Source organism: Canis lupus, chromosome 1 (assembly GCF_048164855.1).
Source record: "Canis lupus baileyi chromosome 1, mCanLup2.hap1, whole genome shotgun sequence".
Taxonomy (NCBI): Eukaryota; Metazoa; Chordata; class Mammalia; order Carnivora; family Canidae; genus Canis; species Canis lupus.
The window spans coordinates 109140261-109154384 of record NC_132838.1 but is presented as its reverse complement, the minus strand read 5'-3'; the positions used below and the strand labels follow the sequence as shown (position 1 = coordinate 109154384).

General features: G+C 47.6%; 1 protein-coding gene across 3 annotated transcripts in view; it reads left to right on the top strand.

Annotated features, from left to right (window-relative positions):
* The window catches only part of C5AR1 (complement C5a receptor 1), a 45073-nt gene that overhangs the window by 16650 nt on the left and 14299 nt on the right, over nucleotides 1–14124 (top strand). Inside the window, exon 1 of one of the 3 annotated variants that reach the window (XM_072773689.1) lies at nucleotides 11805–11961. The exons of 1 other annotated variant lie outside the window; for it this stretch is intronic. In XM_072773689.1, the coding sequence (XP_072629790.1) occupies nucleotides 11959–11961 (3 nt within the window). In that variant the 5' untranslated portion in view covers nucleotides 11805–11958. Of the gene's footprint in view, nucleotides 1–11804; nucleotides 11962–14124 lie in introns of those variants that run through there. One more of the 3 variants, XM_072773679.1, reaches the window with a different exon arrangement.

Sequence of the window (14124 nt, the reverse complement as noted above, 5' to 3'; positions counted from 1 at the left end):
TCCTCTTCTTGCTTCAAATTTTCAATATCCAACTTAGTTCTCCAAGGATATTTATTATGCTTGTTTTACATGCCTTATTAGCTTCACTTCATTGGGTATAGTTTCTTCCAAGCCTGACTGAAACATGTGAGCCTCCTGGGCACGCTGACAATTTTGCGCTTCAGAAAAGGTAACAATTCAGTAGTCTTTAAACTTGATAGTTTTATATTATTTTTCTTTGAGCATTGATTTAGAGGCAAAGCAGAGACACTGATTTCATCAAAAAAAAAGGTGTGGACAGAAAGTGAATTACTGCTTCTGGCCAGAGCAGACACAGTTTTCTGGTAAAAAAAAAAAATTCTCAAGGGGCACCTGGGTGGCTCAGTGGTTGAGTATCTGCCTATTTTTATTATAACCAAAGGGCTCAGGTTATAATCCCGGGGTCCCCCGACCGAGTCCCACATGTCCCACATCAGGCTCCCTGAGTGGAGCCTGCTTCTCCCTCTGCCTGTGTCTCTGCCTCTCTCTCTGTGTCTCCCATGAATAAATAAATACAATCTTAAAAAAAATCTCAAGGGTCATCCATGTGTAGTAGATGCTGTGGATGCCTCTCCCCACGGAGGTTCACCTGCAGCTGGGGCCGACAGTTTGCAGCACATGGTCAGCCTCTCAGTTCAGCATCAGTGTGTCTCCTCATGGATTTATCTGGCATCACTTACCTTATTTGGATCTCAGGTGTGGCCACCAAAGTGGGAGGAGTTTACGGTTTCCCAAGTTGGGGCAACCCATACCCAAAGGCAGATGGGTGTGATGGCATCAATGCCCCGCTTCCCCATCCTTCCGTGGGAAGATCCTGAGGTACATTCTGCGTGTTTCCTCCCAGGGTCCCCACCAGGGCCAAGCCCCTGCCCACAATTGTACCCCAGCGATTAAAATGCCCTTTACTGGCCTTTCCCTCTTCTCTTGGTTCCTTGTTCTCTACCTCTTCTCTCCTGCTTCCTGAGATCAACCCCCACATAAACTACTGTCATGCAAATCATTGCCTCAGTCATTTTCTCTGTCTTGGAAATGTAAGCAAAACTGTGAGTCTTCTCCACATCTTGTCCTATTTTCATTCTTCTCATGTGGTTTATTATTTTTTTCCTTCTTCAGACTTGGTCTTCTAGGGGGAGGGTGTAGGTTAAACAGTTTAAAATTAGAGAATAATATAAATTGTTTATTTCCAAGAAAACATCCTGCCTTCATTTCAGATCTTCAGCTGGTTGCAAACGTATGGGGCACCTAGCTGGCTCAGTTGGAAGAGCAAGCAACTCCTGATCTCAGGGTCATGAGTTCGAGTTATGAGTGTAGCAATTACATAAAAGTAAATAAACTTTAAAGTGTATGCACCCGGGATCCCTGGGTGGCGCAGTGGTTTGGCGCCTGCCTTTGGCCCAGGGCGCGATCCTGGAGACCCAGGATCGAATCCCACGTCGGGCTCCCGGTGCATGGAGCCTGCTTCTCCCTCTGCCTGTGTCTCTGCCTCTCTCTCTCTCTCTCTCTGTGTGACTATCATAAATAAATAAAGAAAAAAAATATTAAAAAAAATAAAGTGTATGCACTCGTGACCAAATGCAACAGAGACAGATCCTACAAAGGACAAGGCTTAAAACATCTGTGTAGGGCAGCCCTGGTGGCTCAGTGGTTTAGCGCCACCTTCGGCCCAGGGCCTGATCCTGGAGACCCAGGATTGAGTCCCACATCAGGCTCCCTACATGGAGCCTGCTTCTCCCTCTGCCTGTGTCTCTGCCTCTCTGTGTGTGTGTCTCTCATGAATAAATAAATAAAATCTTTAAAAACAAAACAAAACATCTGTATAGTGAGGGCAGAATAGGAAACATAACTGATTTCTCCCAGTGATGCTCGAGTCCCATACTTCTTAGCCTTTAGGTTGTCCAGGAAGCACATGGGTCTCTTATTAAAATACAGGTTATAGGGGCACCTGGGTGGCTCAGTGGTTGAGTGTCTGCCTTTGGCTCAGGGCATGATCCCAGGGTCCTTAGATTGAGTCCCACACTGGGCTCCCCGCAGGGAGCCTGCTTCTCCCTCTGCCTGTGTCTCTGCCCCTCTCTCTGTGTCTCTCGTGAATAAATAAATAAAATCTTAAAAAAAAATACAGGTTAATTCAGCAGAGCAGGGGCAGGGCCTGAGATTCTGTATTTCTTACATACCCAGAAGATGCTGGTACTGCGGACTGGAGACTTCGCCTTGGTGAGTGGGGGACTTAACGTTGGCCGTAAAGATGGCAGTAAAGGTGCCACCCCACCTCACCTGACCCATTTCCCCTCATTCCCCTCAAACTTGATTTAGGATTCTCTCTTTCTTTCTTTCTCTCTTTCTTTTTCTTTGTTTCCCTCTCTCTTTCTTCTTTTCTTTCTTTTTTGTATCTTCTTTATTTATTTTAACGATTTTATTTATTTATTAGAGAAACACACACACAGAGAGAGCATGAGCTGAGAGGAGAGAGAGAAGCAGACTGCATGCTAAGCAAGGAGCCCAACTCAGGGCTTGATCTCAGGACTCCAGGATCATGACCTGAGCCAAAGGCAGATGCTTACCCGACTTAGCCACCCAGGTGCCCCTAAATATCTTATTTTTAAGTAATCTCTCCACCCAACGTGGAGCTCAAATGCACAACCTTGAGACAGAGAGTCACCTGCTCTTCTGACTGAGGTGCCCCCAGCAGCAGCTTTTTTAGTAATCACCCCAAACTGGAAACAACTCAAATGTCCTTCTGACTGGTGGGTGAAGAAACAATCTGCCACACATCTCTCTAGTGGAATACCACTTACAATTGAGAGGGACTTTCACTTCCCACAGTGACAGGGATGAATTCTAAATGTATTACGCTAAGTGAGAGCAGTCAGATTCAGAAAGCTGCATACTGTATGATTCCATTTATAGGACATTCTGGAAAAGGCAAAAACTATGGTGACGGAGAAGAGATGGGTGGTTGCCAGGGGTTACGAGGGGGAGGGGCAGACTACAGAGAGGCAGCTGGAGGACATTTGCTGGGGTGATGAGACTTCTGAGTCTCCTTTGTGGTGGTGGTTACACAGCTCAGGGGTTTTTGTTAAGACTAATAGGACTGTACACCCTAAAGAGTGGGTTGTGTTGTATTAACTTCAAAATAAATGAATACAGGGATCCCTGGGTGGCACAGCGGTTTGGCGCCTGCCTTTGGCCCAGGGCGCGATCCTGGAGACCCGGGATCGAATCCCACATCGGGCTCCCTGCATGGAGCCTGCTTCTCCCTCTGCCTATGTCTCTGCCTCTCTCTCTGTCTCTGTGTGACTATCATAAATAAATAAATAAAATATTTAAAAAAAACATAAATGAACACAAATTAAAAACAAAACAAAACTACTTAGGACTGACATTTTAGGATCAGAGATGCTCATACTCTTCATATATGTGCTATTTTAGAATTAGAAACTTCTAGAAACTTCAGCATACTAATTATCATGTAAGCTCCCGTTCTGTCCTCTGCCAGGGCTAGCACGTCTCATTGTAACCTGCTTTGGTGATTGTGAAGCATGTGGTAATGTTTTCCTTCGTCCTTCCAGAGGTCCCCTGCCTGATGCTGCCCTTGGCTTCCTCCTCCCAGCTTCCGTCTGAGGCCCCCTGTCGCTGCCTGGTTCTCAGGCTCACCAGGGCCTGGAAATTCTGGGAGTCAGTGTGGCCAGGGTCAGAAGATCGTGTGGGCCCAACCACTGCCACAGATGGGCACACCACATCCTGTCTTACAAGACACAGTGGTCACCTCAGGGGAGCCTCAGATGGCCAACATCTGTCTGGCCTTGGGCTTCCTGTGGCGGCTGCCAGGAGGCTACTTCTCTTTGGGGCCTGGTGGCCTCAGCCACTCAGCCACATGCTTGGCCCAGCCACCTTCAGACACTAGGAAATGCAGATACAAAGTAACATGCAGGGTGCCTGGGTGGCTCAGTCCTGGGCTCAGGTCATGATCCCAGGGTCCTGGGTTCAAGCTCTACGACATCCGGCTCCCTGCTCAGAGGGAAACCTCCTTCTCCCTCCCCCTCTGCCCCTCCCCCTGCTTGGGCTCTCTCTCTCTCTCTCAAATCAATACAATCTTAAAAAAAAAAAACCCTCAAAACTTTTGACTGACATATAATATACAGACAGAAATGTTCAACAGTCGTGAAGGTGCAGTTTAATGGATTATCAACGTCCCTGTGGAACTGACATTCAGATCAAGAAAAAGTGAGCTTCCAGCCCCCAGGACCCCTCGGCCCCAGGGCCCCTTGCAGCTTTCTACCTGTCAAGACAAACCTCTATCCTGGATTATGACACCAAAGTCTAGTTTTGTCCTCAAAAAAATTTTTAAGATTTATTTATTTATTTAAGAGAGAGAGAGAGAGAGAGAGAGAGAGACTGTTGGTGGCAGGGAGAGCAGAGAGAGAGGGAGACTCTCAAGCAGACTCCACGCTGAATGGGGAGCCACACTTGGGGCTCGATCCCACGACCCTGAGATCATGACTTGAGCCAAAATCAAGAGTCGGACGCTCAATCATCTAAGCTACTCAGGTGCCCCTGTATGAAGAATTCTTTTAGAGTCTAGGTACAAATCCTGTGCTGGAGATACGTAATATATCTTCTTGCACTCTCTGAGCTGTCAGGGCTACTACCACATTTTTTTTCTCTCAGCAAACTGTAAGAGTCCCAGTGCTTATTTTTGTTTTTATTAAAAGATTTTATTTATTTAATAGAGAAAGTGTGTGCAGCACTAGTGGGGGAGGAGGCAGTGGGCAGAGGGGTAAGGAGGCTCCCCACGGAGCCACCCAGATGCCCCCCACCCCCACCCCCAGTACTTTATTTTGAAACCGCAGGTCTTTCTAACTACTGGTAAGAACAAATCTCAGCAAGATCAGGAAAAAAAGTCCTTTCTCCCTCCTCCATAATTTCAGGAAAAGAGATATGATTCTTTGTCATAAAAATGCCCCTATAGATATTGTTTATAATGAAGGAATCTTATAAGACACCTAAACTTCAGATTTTGTTATGTCCTCTGTAAGTAACTTTCAACCCCTAAAAAGTCTGTCATTATGATCGATCATTTATTTTTTTTAAAGATTTTATTTATTCATGAGAGACACACAGAGAGAGGCAGAGACACAGGCAGAGGGAGAAGCAGGCTCCATGCAGGGAGCCCGACATGGGACTCGATCCCAGGGCCCCGAGATCATGGCCTGAGCCGAAGGCAGACACTCAACCACTGAGCCACCCAGGCGCCCCTGATCGATTATTATGTAGTAAAAAATTTAATCTTGTCCAAAGAGAGTTCTAGCCTTTTCCTCTGCCCCTGGGAGGTAACTGCAACCCTTGGAATGTCCTGCCTGATGAAAGTGTCCTGGTTTATCTGGAGCCTTGGGCTACTCCCAATAGTCTATCAGTGTGATTTAAGGTGTGTGGGGGGGTTGGGTCTTGTGGTATCAATCAGCTAGACTCCAGAGGGGCTGGAGACTCAGATCAGCCATGTTGGTGACCAACCAGGTCTATGTGACCAAGGCCCAGCATAGGCTGGACATTAGAGCCTGGGTAAGTCCTGGTAGATGATGCTCCATCTGTATTGTCAACGCTATTGCAGAGAAAGAGCTGTCCATGTCTCTGTGCGAGGAGGATAAGGAGAAACTGAGTACAGAGCTCTCCTGGTCTCTGCCCCAAGAGTCCATCTCTTCCTTTGGTGGACTATAGTCTCTCTCCTTTCCATGTCACAAATGGTAGCTATGAGGACAACAGTTTCCAGAATCAGAAGTGAGGCCAGCCTTGTGGGCTGTTCCTGCATCTGGCAGTTGTGTGGCTTTACTAGTACATGGCCCTGATCTGAATTGACATCCTTGTTTTCTGGAATACATAGTTACGTGTGAATTTTTTTTGGCCAACCAGAAGAAAATCACTGAGCTCATCCTTCTCTCACACATTTTCCTCTGCTAGATTTATTTTCTTTTAAAGTTTATTTAATTTTAATTTTTAATTTTTTTAGTAATCTGTGCACTCTACATGGGGCTTGAACTCATGACTGGGAAATCAAGGTTCACATGATCTTCCCATGGACTTAATGGAGACCCAGAGGACTCCCATCCTCGGCTAGGTTTCTTATTTTAGCAATAGTAAATAAGCCCATCATATTTAAAATTAAAGCTGCCCTTCTGAATGCTGATTGTAACTGACTTCTTTATTCTTTTTAAGATTTTATTTATTTATTCATGAGAGACACAGAGACACAGGCAGAGGGAGAAGCAGGCTCCATGCAGGGAGCCTGATGTGGGACTGGATCCCGAGTCTCCAGGATCATGCCCTGGGCCAAAGGCAGACGCTCAACCGCTGAGCCACCCAGGCGTCCCAGTAACTGACTTCTAATTGTCTTCTAGAATGTATTTTCCCATTCATCCACTGGAAGGGAGTTTTAGCAAGATGCAGGGGACACTTGGCTCACAGCTGATTTTCCCAGCATCCCTTGTAACAGGTGTGGCCATCTGACTGCATTCCAGCCAATGGGCTATTGAGTAGGAAGAAAGTGTGCTGCATCAGAGTCTCACCTTGAAAGGACTGGTCGACCGTGTCCCTAATTCTTTACCCCTTCCCTGTTAAGATGTGTTAAGAGAGGTGCTGAGGGGCGCCTGGGTGGCTCAGTCGGTTGAGTGTCCAATTCTTGATTTCAGTTCCAGACATGATCTTGGAGTTGTGGGATCCAGCCCCACCTTGGCTCCATACTGCACATGGAGCCTGCTTGGGATTCTCTCTCTCCCCCTCCCCACCCCAAAAAAAGAGAGAGGTGCCTGGCTGACTCAGTCAGTAAAGCATGTGACTTGACCTCAGAGTTGTGAATTCAAGCCCCACATCAGGTATAGAGTGTATTTTATTTTATTTTAAAAAATATTTTATTTATTTGAGAGAGAGATGGGGGGGCATGAACAGGGGGAGGGAGAGGGGAAAGGGAGGGGAAGGGGAGAAGCAGACCCCCTGCTGAGCAGAGAGCCTGATACAGGGCTCAATCTCAGGACCTTGGGCTCATGACCTAAGCTGAAAGCAGATGCTCAACTGACTGAGCCACCCAGGTATCCCCGAAATATTATTTTAGCATGTAATGCAATGTTAAAAATATTGAGACCGGGCAGCCCCGGTGGCGCAGCGGTTTGGCGCCGCCTGCAGCCTCGGGTGTGGTCCTGGAGACCCCGGATGGAGTCCCACATCGGGCTCCCCGCGTGGAGCCTGCTTCTCCCTCTCCCTGTGTCTCTGCCTCTCTCTCTCTGTGTCTTTGAATAAATAAATAAAATCTTTAAAAAAATATCGAGACCTTTTACAATCTTTAATTTTTATTTTTTTACAGTAAGTCTGAAATCTGGGGTGTGTGTTACACTCACGGCACACCTCAGTTCATACTCCCCACATTTCAGTTACTCAGCAGGCAGGTGCATGTGACTGGAGGCCGCTGCAGAGGACAGCACGGGTCTGGGTCTGGAGGAGGAGGTTGGAGAAACACGGACATTGAGAATGCTGTACGCCCCCTCTGTCCTGTGTTTCCACTTGTGGAGGGTTATGTGCAAGAAATATTTGTATGAAAAAAAAAAAAGAAATATTTGTATGGGGGTACCTGGGGGGCTCAGGCGCTGAAGCGGCTGCTTCGGCTCAAGTCATGACCTCAGTCAGGGTCCCGGGATTGAGCGGTTCCCTGCTCAGCAGGGAATCTGCTTCTCCCCCTCCCTCAGCCCCTCCCTCCTGCTTGTTTTCTCTCTCTCAAATAAATAATAAATAAGATCTTTTAAAAAATGCCTGTATGCAGGCACCAGGATGTGTGTGTGAGGGTGCACATTGTGGTATGAATAAAAGTGTTGGAAACTACCTAATTCCACCAATAGAGAAATGAATAAATAAACAAGTTGCAAGCTAAGAATGGACTTATTACGCGGTCAAAATGGGGGGAAAAAGGTATTTTAAAATGTATTTATAAAAACATTATTCGAAAAGCAAAACTGATAATCACCTTATTGGAACAACTGGAAAAATTTGCAAGACGACTGAGGATGATATCAGTATTACATTTCCTGCTTGCACTGTGGTCAAGAGGCATGGGATTTCCAGCTACGCCCACGGGACTCTGGGGAAAAATGCAAAGATAGGACACGGAGATGTAAATATAGACCTTTGGTGTCAGTTTCCCAAGGCTTGCCAGCCCCCACAATTGCATGAGCCAGTTTATTAAGACAAATCCCTTCCTTCCTCTCCCCTTGTTTTTTATCCTATTTTTAAAAACATATTTATTTTTTTCAGACAGACAATCTCCAGCAGACTCTCCGCTGAGCACAGAGCTGGATGCAGGGCTACATCTCAGGACCCTGAGATCATGACCTGAGCTGAAATCAAGAGCTGCTTAACCAACTGAGCCACCCAGGAGCCTTTCTTATCTCTCTCTCTCTTCCTTCCTTCCTTCCTTCCTTCCTTCCTTCCTTCCTTCCTTCCTTCCTCCCTCCCTCCCTCTCTCTCTCTCTTTCTTTCTTCTTCTTTTTAAAAGATTTTATTTATTTATTCATGAGAGACAGAGAGAAAGAGAGGGAGAGAGAGAGAGAGAGGCAGAGACACAGGCAGAAGGAGAAGCAGGCTCCATGCAGGGAGCCCGATGAGGGACTTGATCTGGGGTCTCCAGGATCCCGCCCCTGGTCAAAGGTGGCGCTAAACCGCTGAACCACCTGGGCTGCCCCCTTTCTTATCTTTAAAATTTTATTTATTCATTCATTCATTCATTCATTCATTTACACACACAAGCAGACTCTACACTGAGCCCAGAGCCCAAGGTGTGGCTGGATCCCATAACCCTGAGATCAAGACCTGAATGAAAATCAAGAGTTAGTGCTTAACCAACTGACCCATCCAGGCACCACCCCCATCCTACTCTTATTTATTTATTTATTTATTTATTTATATTTTTTAAAGATTTTATTTATTCATGAGAGAGAGAGAGACAGAGAGAGAGAGAGAGAGAGAGGGAGAGAGGCAGAGACACAGGCAGAGGGAGAAGCAGGCTCCATGCAGGGAGCCTGATGCAAGACCTGACCTGGGACTCTGGGATCATGCTCTGGTCCAAAGGGGGCCACTAAACTACTGAGCCACCCAGGGATCCCCATCCTACTCTTTTTTAAAGATTTTATTTTTTTAAATACACCCAACCAGAGGCTCGAACTCACAGCCTCAAGATGAAGAGTCACATGCTCCACCCACCAAGCCAGCCAAGGGCCCCTCTTTATCCTATTGTTTCTGTTATTCTTCTTTTCTCTTCTCTTCTCTTCTTTCAAGATTTCATTTATTTATTTGAGAGAGAGAGAGGAAGCATGAGTAAGGGCAAAGGGAGAGGGAGGAGCAGATTCCCCACTGAGCAGGGAGCCTGATGAGGGGCTGGATTCAGGACCTGAGATCATGACTTGAGCCCAAGGCAGATGCTTAAACAAGTAAGCCAACCAGGTGCCCCGTTCTGTTTTTCTAGACAACTCTGAGTGATTACCCACCTACCCCCCAACCCCCAAGCATATAGTGGGAGCATACTAAATAAAGCACATGGGACAAATGCAACAAGGAGTGAGTCTGTGTCAGGGGCGTACAGGAGTTGGTTTTACTCTTCTTGCCAGCTTCCAATGTAAGTCGGGAATTACGTCAAAATAAAAAGTTGTAAAAAAAAAGAATTCTGAGAAGTTCATAATTTCACCAAGGCATAGCAAACATTAAGAAGCTATGATCTGGGGTGCCTGGGTGGCTCAAGCGGTTAAGCATCTGCCTTCAGCTCAGGTCATGATCCTAGAGTCCTGGGATTGAGCCCCTGGTGGAGCTCCCTGCTCAGCGGGGAGCCTGCTTCTCCATCTCCCTCTGCCCCTCCCCCTGGCTTGCACTCTCTCTTTCTCAAATAAATAAATAAATAAATAAATAAATAAATAAATAAATAAATAAAATCTTAAAAATAAAAGAACCCATAATTTAAGACAATACACAACTTTCGTTCAAAATCCAAAAAATAAAAATTTAAAAAACATCAAGGGGGTGTGGCCTGGCTTTCAGGGTTTCTCCTAGCTGAGCGCCGCCTTGAGGTCAGAGTCAGTATAACAACACCGCCTCTCAACCAGCACCAAACCCTCACAAATTTACCCTCTAAATCCATTTAGCAGCGACCACAACTTGTGAAACATTGTGCACCCGCGTGTCTGTCCCCAAACGCAGATATCACCCTTGTAAAAGTCTAGCTGAACACACTCCAAACTCCATAGGAGTTTCAGAAGGCTGGAATGGAGATTGGTCACTTTTTAGTTTTTAAAAAAAATTTTGGTAGACGTAGTGCATTTCTGCATTATTCAGATATTTGCAGTGCTCATGGATTACCTTTGTCGCGAAAAGAAAGCTAGATATTTGCAAGGTTGAAGGGTGCTGTAGAAAATGATGTTTGTGGAAGGAAAGACCTGGGTGCTATATTCCGGAGCTGCTGGCGGAGCACAGGAAAAACGAGCCTGTCTCTGTGCTCATTGACAACCATGCTCCTCGCGGTAGGCTAAGAAAGGTTCCCGATGGGTGCGCCTGGGTGACTCGGTGCTTGAGCATCTGCCTTGGGCTCAGGTCATGATCCCCGGGTACTGGGATCCAGTCCCGCATCCAGCTCCCCCTAGGGAGCCTGCTTCTCCCTCTGCCTGTGTCTCTGCCTCTCTGTCTCTCATGAGTAAATAAATAAAATCTTAAAGAAAAGAAAAAAGGTTTCTGATGGTGTCCACACCCTAATTCCTAGAACCCACTGCTTGACTTTATTTGTAAAAGGGACTTTGCATTTCTGTTAAGGATCTTGAAATGGGAAGTTATGCTTTATTATCCAGGGGGACCTAAAATAGAATCACAAGATCCTTGTATGGAGGAAGCAGAGGGAGTTGGGGACACACAGTAGGAGAGAGGAAGATGTGACCACAGAGGCAGAAATTGGAGTGACCGCACAAGCCAAGGAATGCTGGGGGTCACAGGAAGCTGGAAGGAGCAGGAACTGATTCCCCTCTAGTGCCTGTGGGGAGCACGGTCCTACTGTCACCTTCATTTCGGACCCCTGGCTTCAAATCTGGGAAAGGATACATTTCTGGGTTTGTTTACTTGTTTGTGTTTGTTTATAGGTCAACTCCTTGCCAGATGTGAGGCTCCAACCCGTGACCCAGAGATCAAGAGTCGCATAGCTCTACCAGCTGAGCCAGCCAGGCACCCCCTGCTTCTGGTGTTTTAAACCACTCCATTTGTGGCATTTTGTTACAGCAGCCACAGCAAACAAATAAATATAGGATCCTTCCTAGCCCCAGGCTCCAACATGTCTCGAGAGAACTCAGAATGAAGCCGGAAGGGATGCTTGTGGCTCAGGGGGTGCCAACTTCAAAACCCAAGGAAGGAGGATTTAACGGTCCCTGGTCCCTGCGGCTGGGCCACCTCCGCACACCTGTTTTGCTTCTCTGGGTTTCAGGGCAACCTGGCCGGGAGGCTGGGGCTCAAATCCCTGCTCCCCAGAACCCCAGAGGGAGTCTGAGCCAGCTGGATCTCTGAGCTTTCCTGCAGCTGCTGGGGCCCCTAGAAAGTCCCAAGTGGGGAAACTGAGCCCAAGAGAGGTGCCGAGCCTAGAACAGGATGAGGTGGGGGCTCTTCTATCTGGATTCCACCCTCCTCGGGCCAGGGACTTCCACAGTTTTGCAAGCCCAGCCTCCCTCCTCTGACTGGAAGGAGGTGTTGAGAGCGCTCTCTGAGCGAGTGCCCCACGGAAGCAGCCCCAGATGGGGTGCCCAGTACGCAGACCAATGAGAGCCCCACAGGGGGAAGGCTGGTCATTTCCTCCTGCGATTTGCACCCTCCCCTGGGGCTTAAAAACCACAGTGTGTGGGCAGGAGGGACCTTTGATCAGCAGGGATCCCGGGAGACCTGAACATGGTGAGTTCCCCAGAGGGATGGGGGGCCCAGGCATCATCTCCCTCCTCTCACTCCTTGCTGGTCCCTCTCCTGCCCACCTCTCCCCTTCCAACTCTTTCCCCCTTTCCTCCTTAATCTCTCCACCTCCACTTCTCCCCCTCCTCCCCTCCGACCCTCCCCTCTGGACCTGGTGGGGGGCGGATGCAGCTAAGAAGGAAGGTGGTCAAGGGATTATAGAGTCGCAGCAATGCCATCCGGCTGGGATCCCAAAGGTCCCCAGGGCAGGAAACCCGTGTGTTGGGTCTGATTAGATGACACCCTTCCTCAAACGGTCAGATCCAGGAGAGGTCTTTCTGGCAGCAGGCAGCAGAACGGCAGGAGCCAAGGTCCGGGGGCTGCAAGGAGCCGGCTTGGGAGAAAGATAGGGACTCCCTGGGACATTCAGATGTTCTAAACCGTACAGACAGGGAAACTGAGACCCAGGCAGGAGCACAGATGGCCCGGGTCCCTCAGTGGTTGGTGGCAGACCCAGGCTGCCCCCACGGATTCTCTGGGGGTCAGAGGGAGACTGTGTCTGGGCTCAGGGAGGGACCCCCCGTGCACACCTGTGCCCCCAGGTCTGGGTTCGAGAGAGGCACGGCTGTGATTTGGTACCTGCCTCGCTAGACGTTTTTGTCTTGCTTCATCTTTTTTGAAAGAGGAAACGGAGGACACATTAGCTGCCCAGGGAGGGGCTTGGCATTGCCTCACCCGTTTTTGAGACCTGGCCGGGACCCACAGGACTTTGAGACGCCAACTATTTGGCTTCGACTTCTTTTCCTTTCCATCAGATGGTCCCAAATGCCGAAGGGTATTCAGTGAAAAGTCGCTCTCCCCACCCAGCCCTGGGGCCTCGGGCTCCTTGCCACAGCCCCTGGAGGCAACTTTGGGCACAAGTGTGTGTTGGATGCTTCCAGAAACGGTCCGCTGGTGCTCAAGGTCAGATGTGCAGGGAGTAGTTTGACATGGGGGCAAATTGAAATAAGCTTCAAATCCTGCCTCTCCTGTGTCATAGATGAGGAGGCTCGGCTTTTCTGGGCTTCCTTCTCTTTATGTTGAAGATGGGAGGTTGGGTAACAATCTGACAGAATTAGATCCCACATCTTAAGATCATTGAGAGAATTAAATAACACACGGAAGGCTCTTACAGCATGGCATACAGTTGGCGCTCAATGCATGTGACATATCTATGTCCTTTCTCCCCTTTGCAAATAGAAGTACAGTCTACACATTAGCCTACATCTTGCTTTCTTCATGAATAACGTAGAGTATTATTAACCAGTATTTATTGAGCGCTTACTGCATGCCCAGCCCTGTGCTCTGCTCTTTACATTTACATCTGCGTGGGATGTATTATTTGTTTTTGTTTTTAAAAGATTTTATTTATTCATGAGAGACACACACAGAGAGAGAGAGAGAGGCAGAGACATAGGCAGAGGGAGAAGCAGGCTCCATGCCTCCCTGCTGAGCCACCCAACTGTTCTAATCCCTGTGTATTTCAAGGGAATTCCTTCCTTCCTTCTTTCTTTCTTTTTTTTTTTTTAAGGTTTTATTTATTTATTCATGAGGGACACAGAGAGAGAGAGAGAGAGAGGCAGAGACACAGGCAGAGGGAGAAGCAGGCTCCCTGCAGGGAGCCCGATGTAGGACTCGATCCTGGGTCCCCAGGATCACACCCTGGGCCGAAGGCAGGCGCTAAACCGCTGAGCCACCCAGGGATCCCCCTCCTTCTTTTTTTTATCAGCTTCGTAATAGTCTACCGTGAGGGTCCACTCCCTCTCAATGGAGATTTTGGTTGTTTTCCATATCTTGTCTTTATTTTTTTTTTTATAATGATGAAAACTTTTATTTTGTAAAATTTTGAAAATATGGAAAAATAGACAAAGTATAATTACCCATTATTCCCCCACTGTAATAGTTGGATGCTTTAACAAAAATTTTTATTTAAATTCAATTTGCTGGGGATCCCTGGGTGGCTCAATGGTTTAGCGCCTGCCTTTGGCCCAGAGCATCATCCTGGAGTCCTGGGATCAAGTCCCACATCAGGCTCCCTGCGTAGAGCCTGCTTCTCCCTCTGCCTGTGTCTCTGCCTCTCTCTGTCACTGTGTCTCTCATGAATAAATAAATAAAATCTTTAAAAAATAA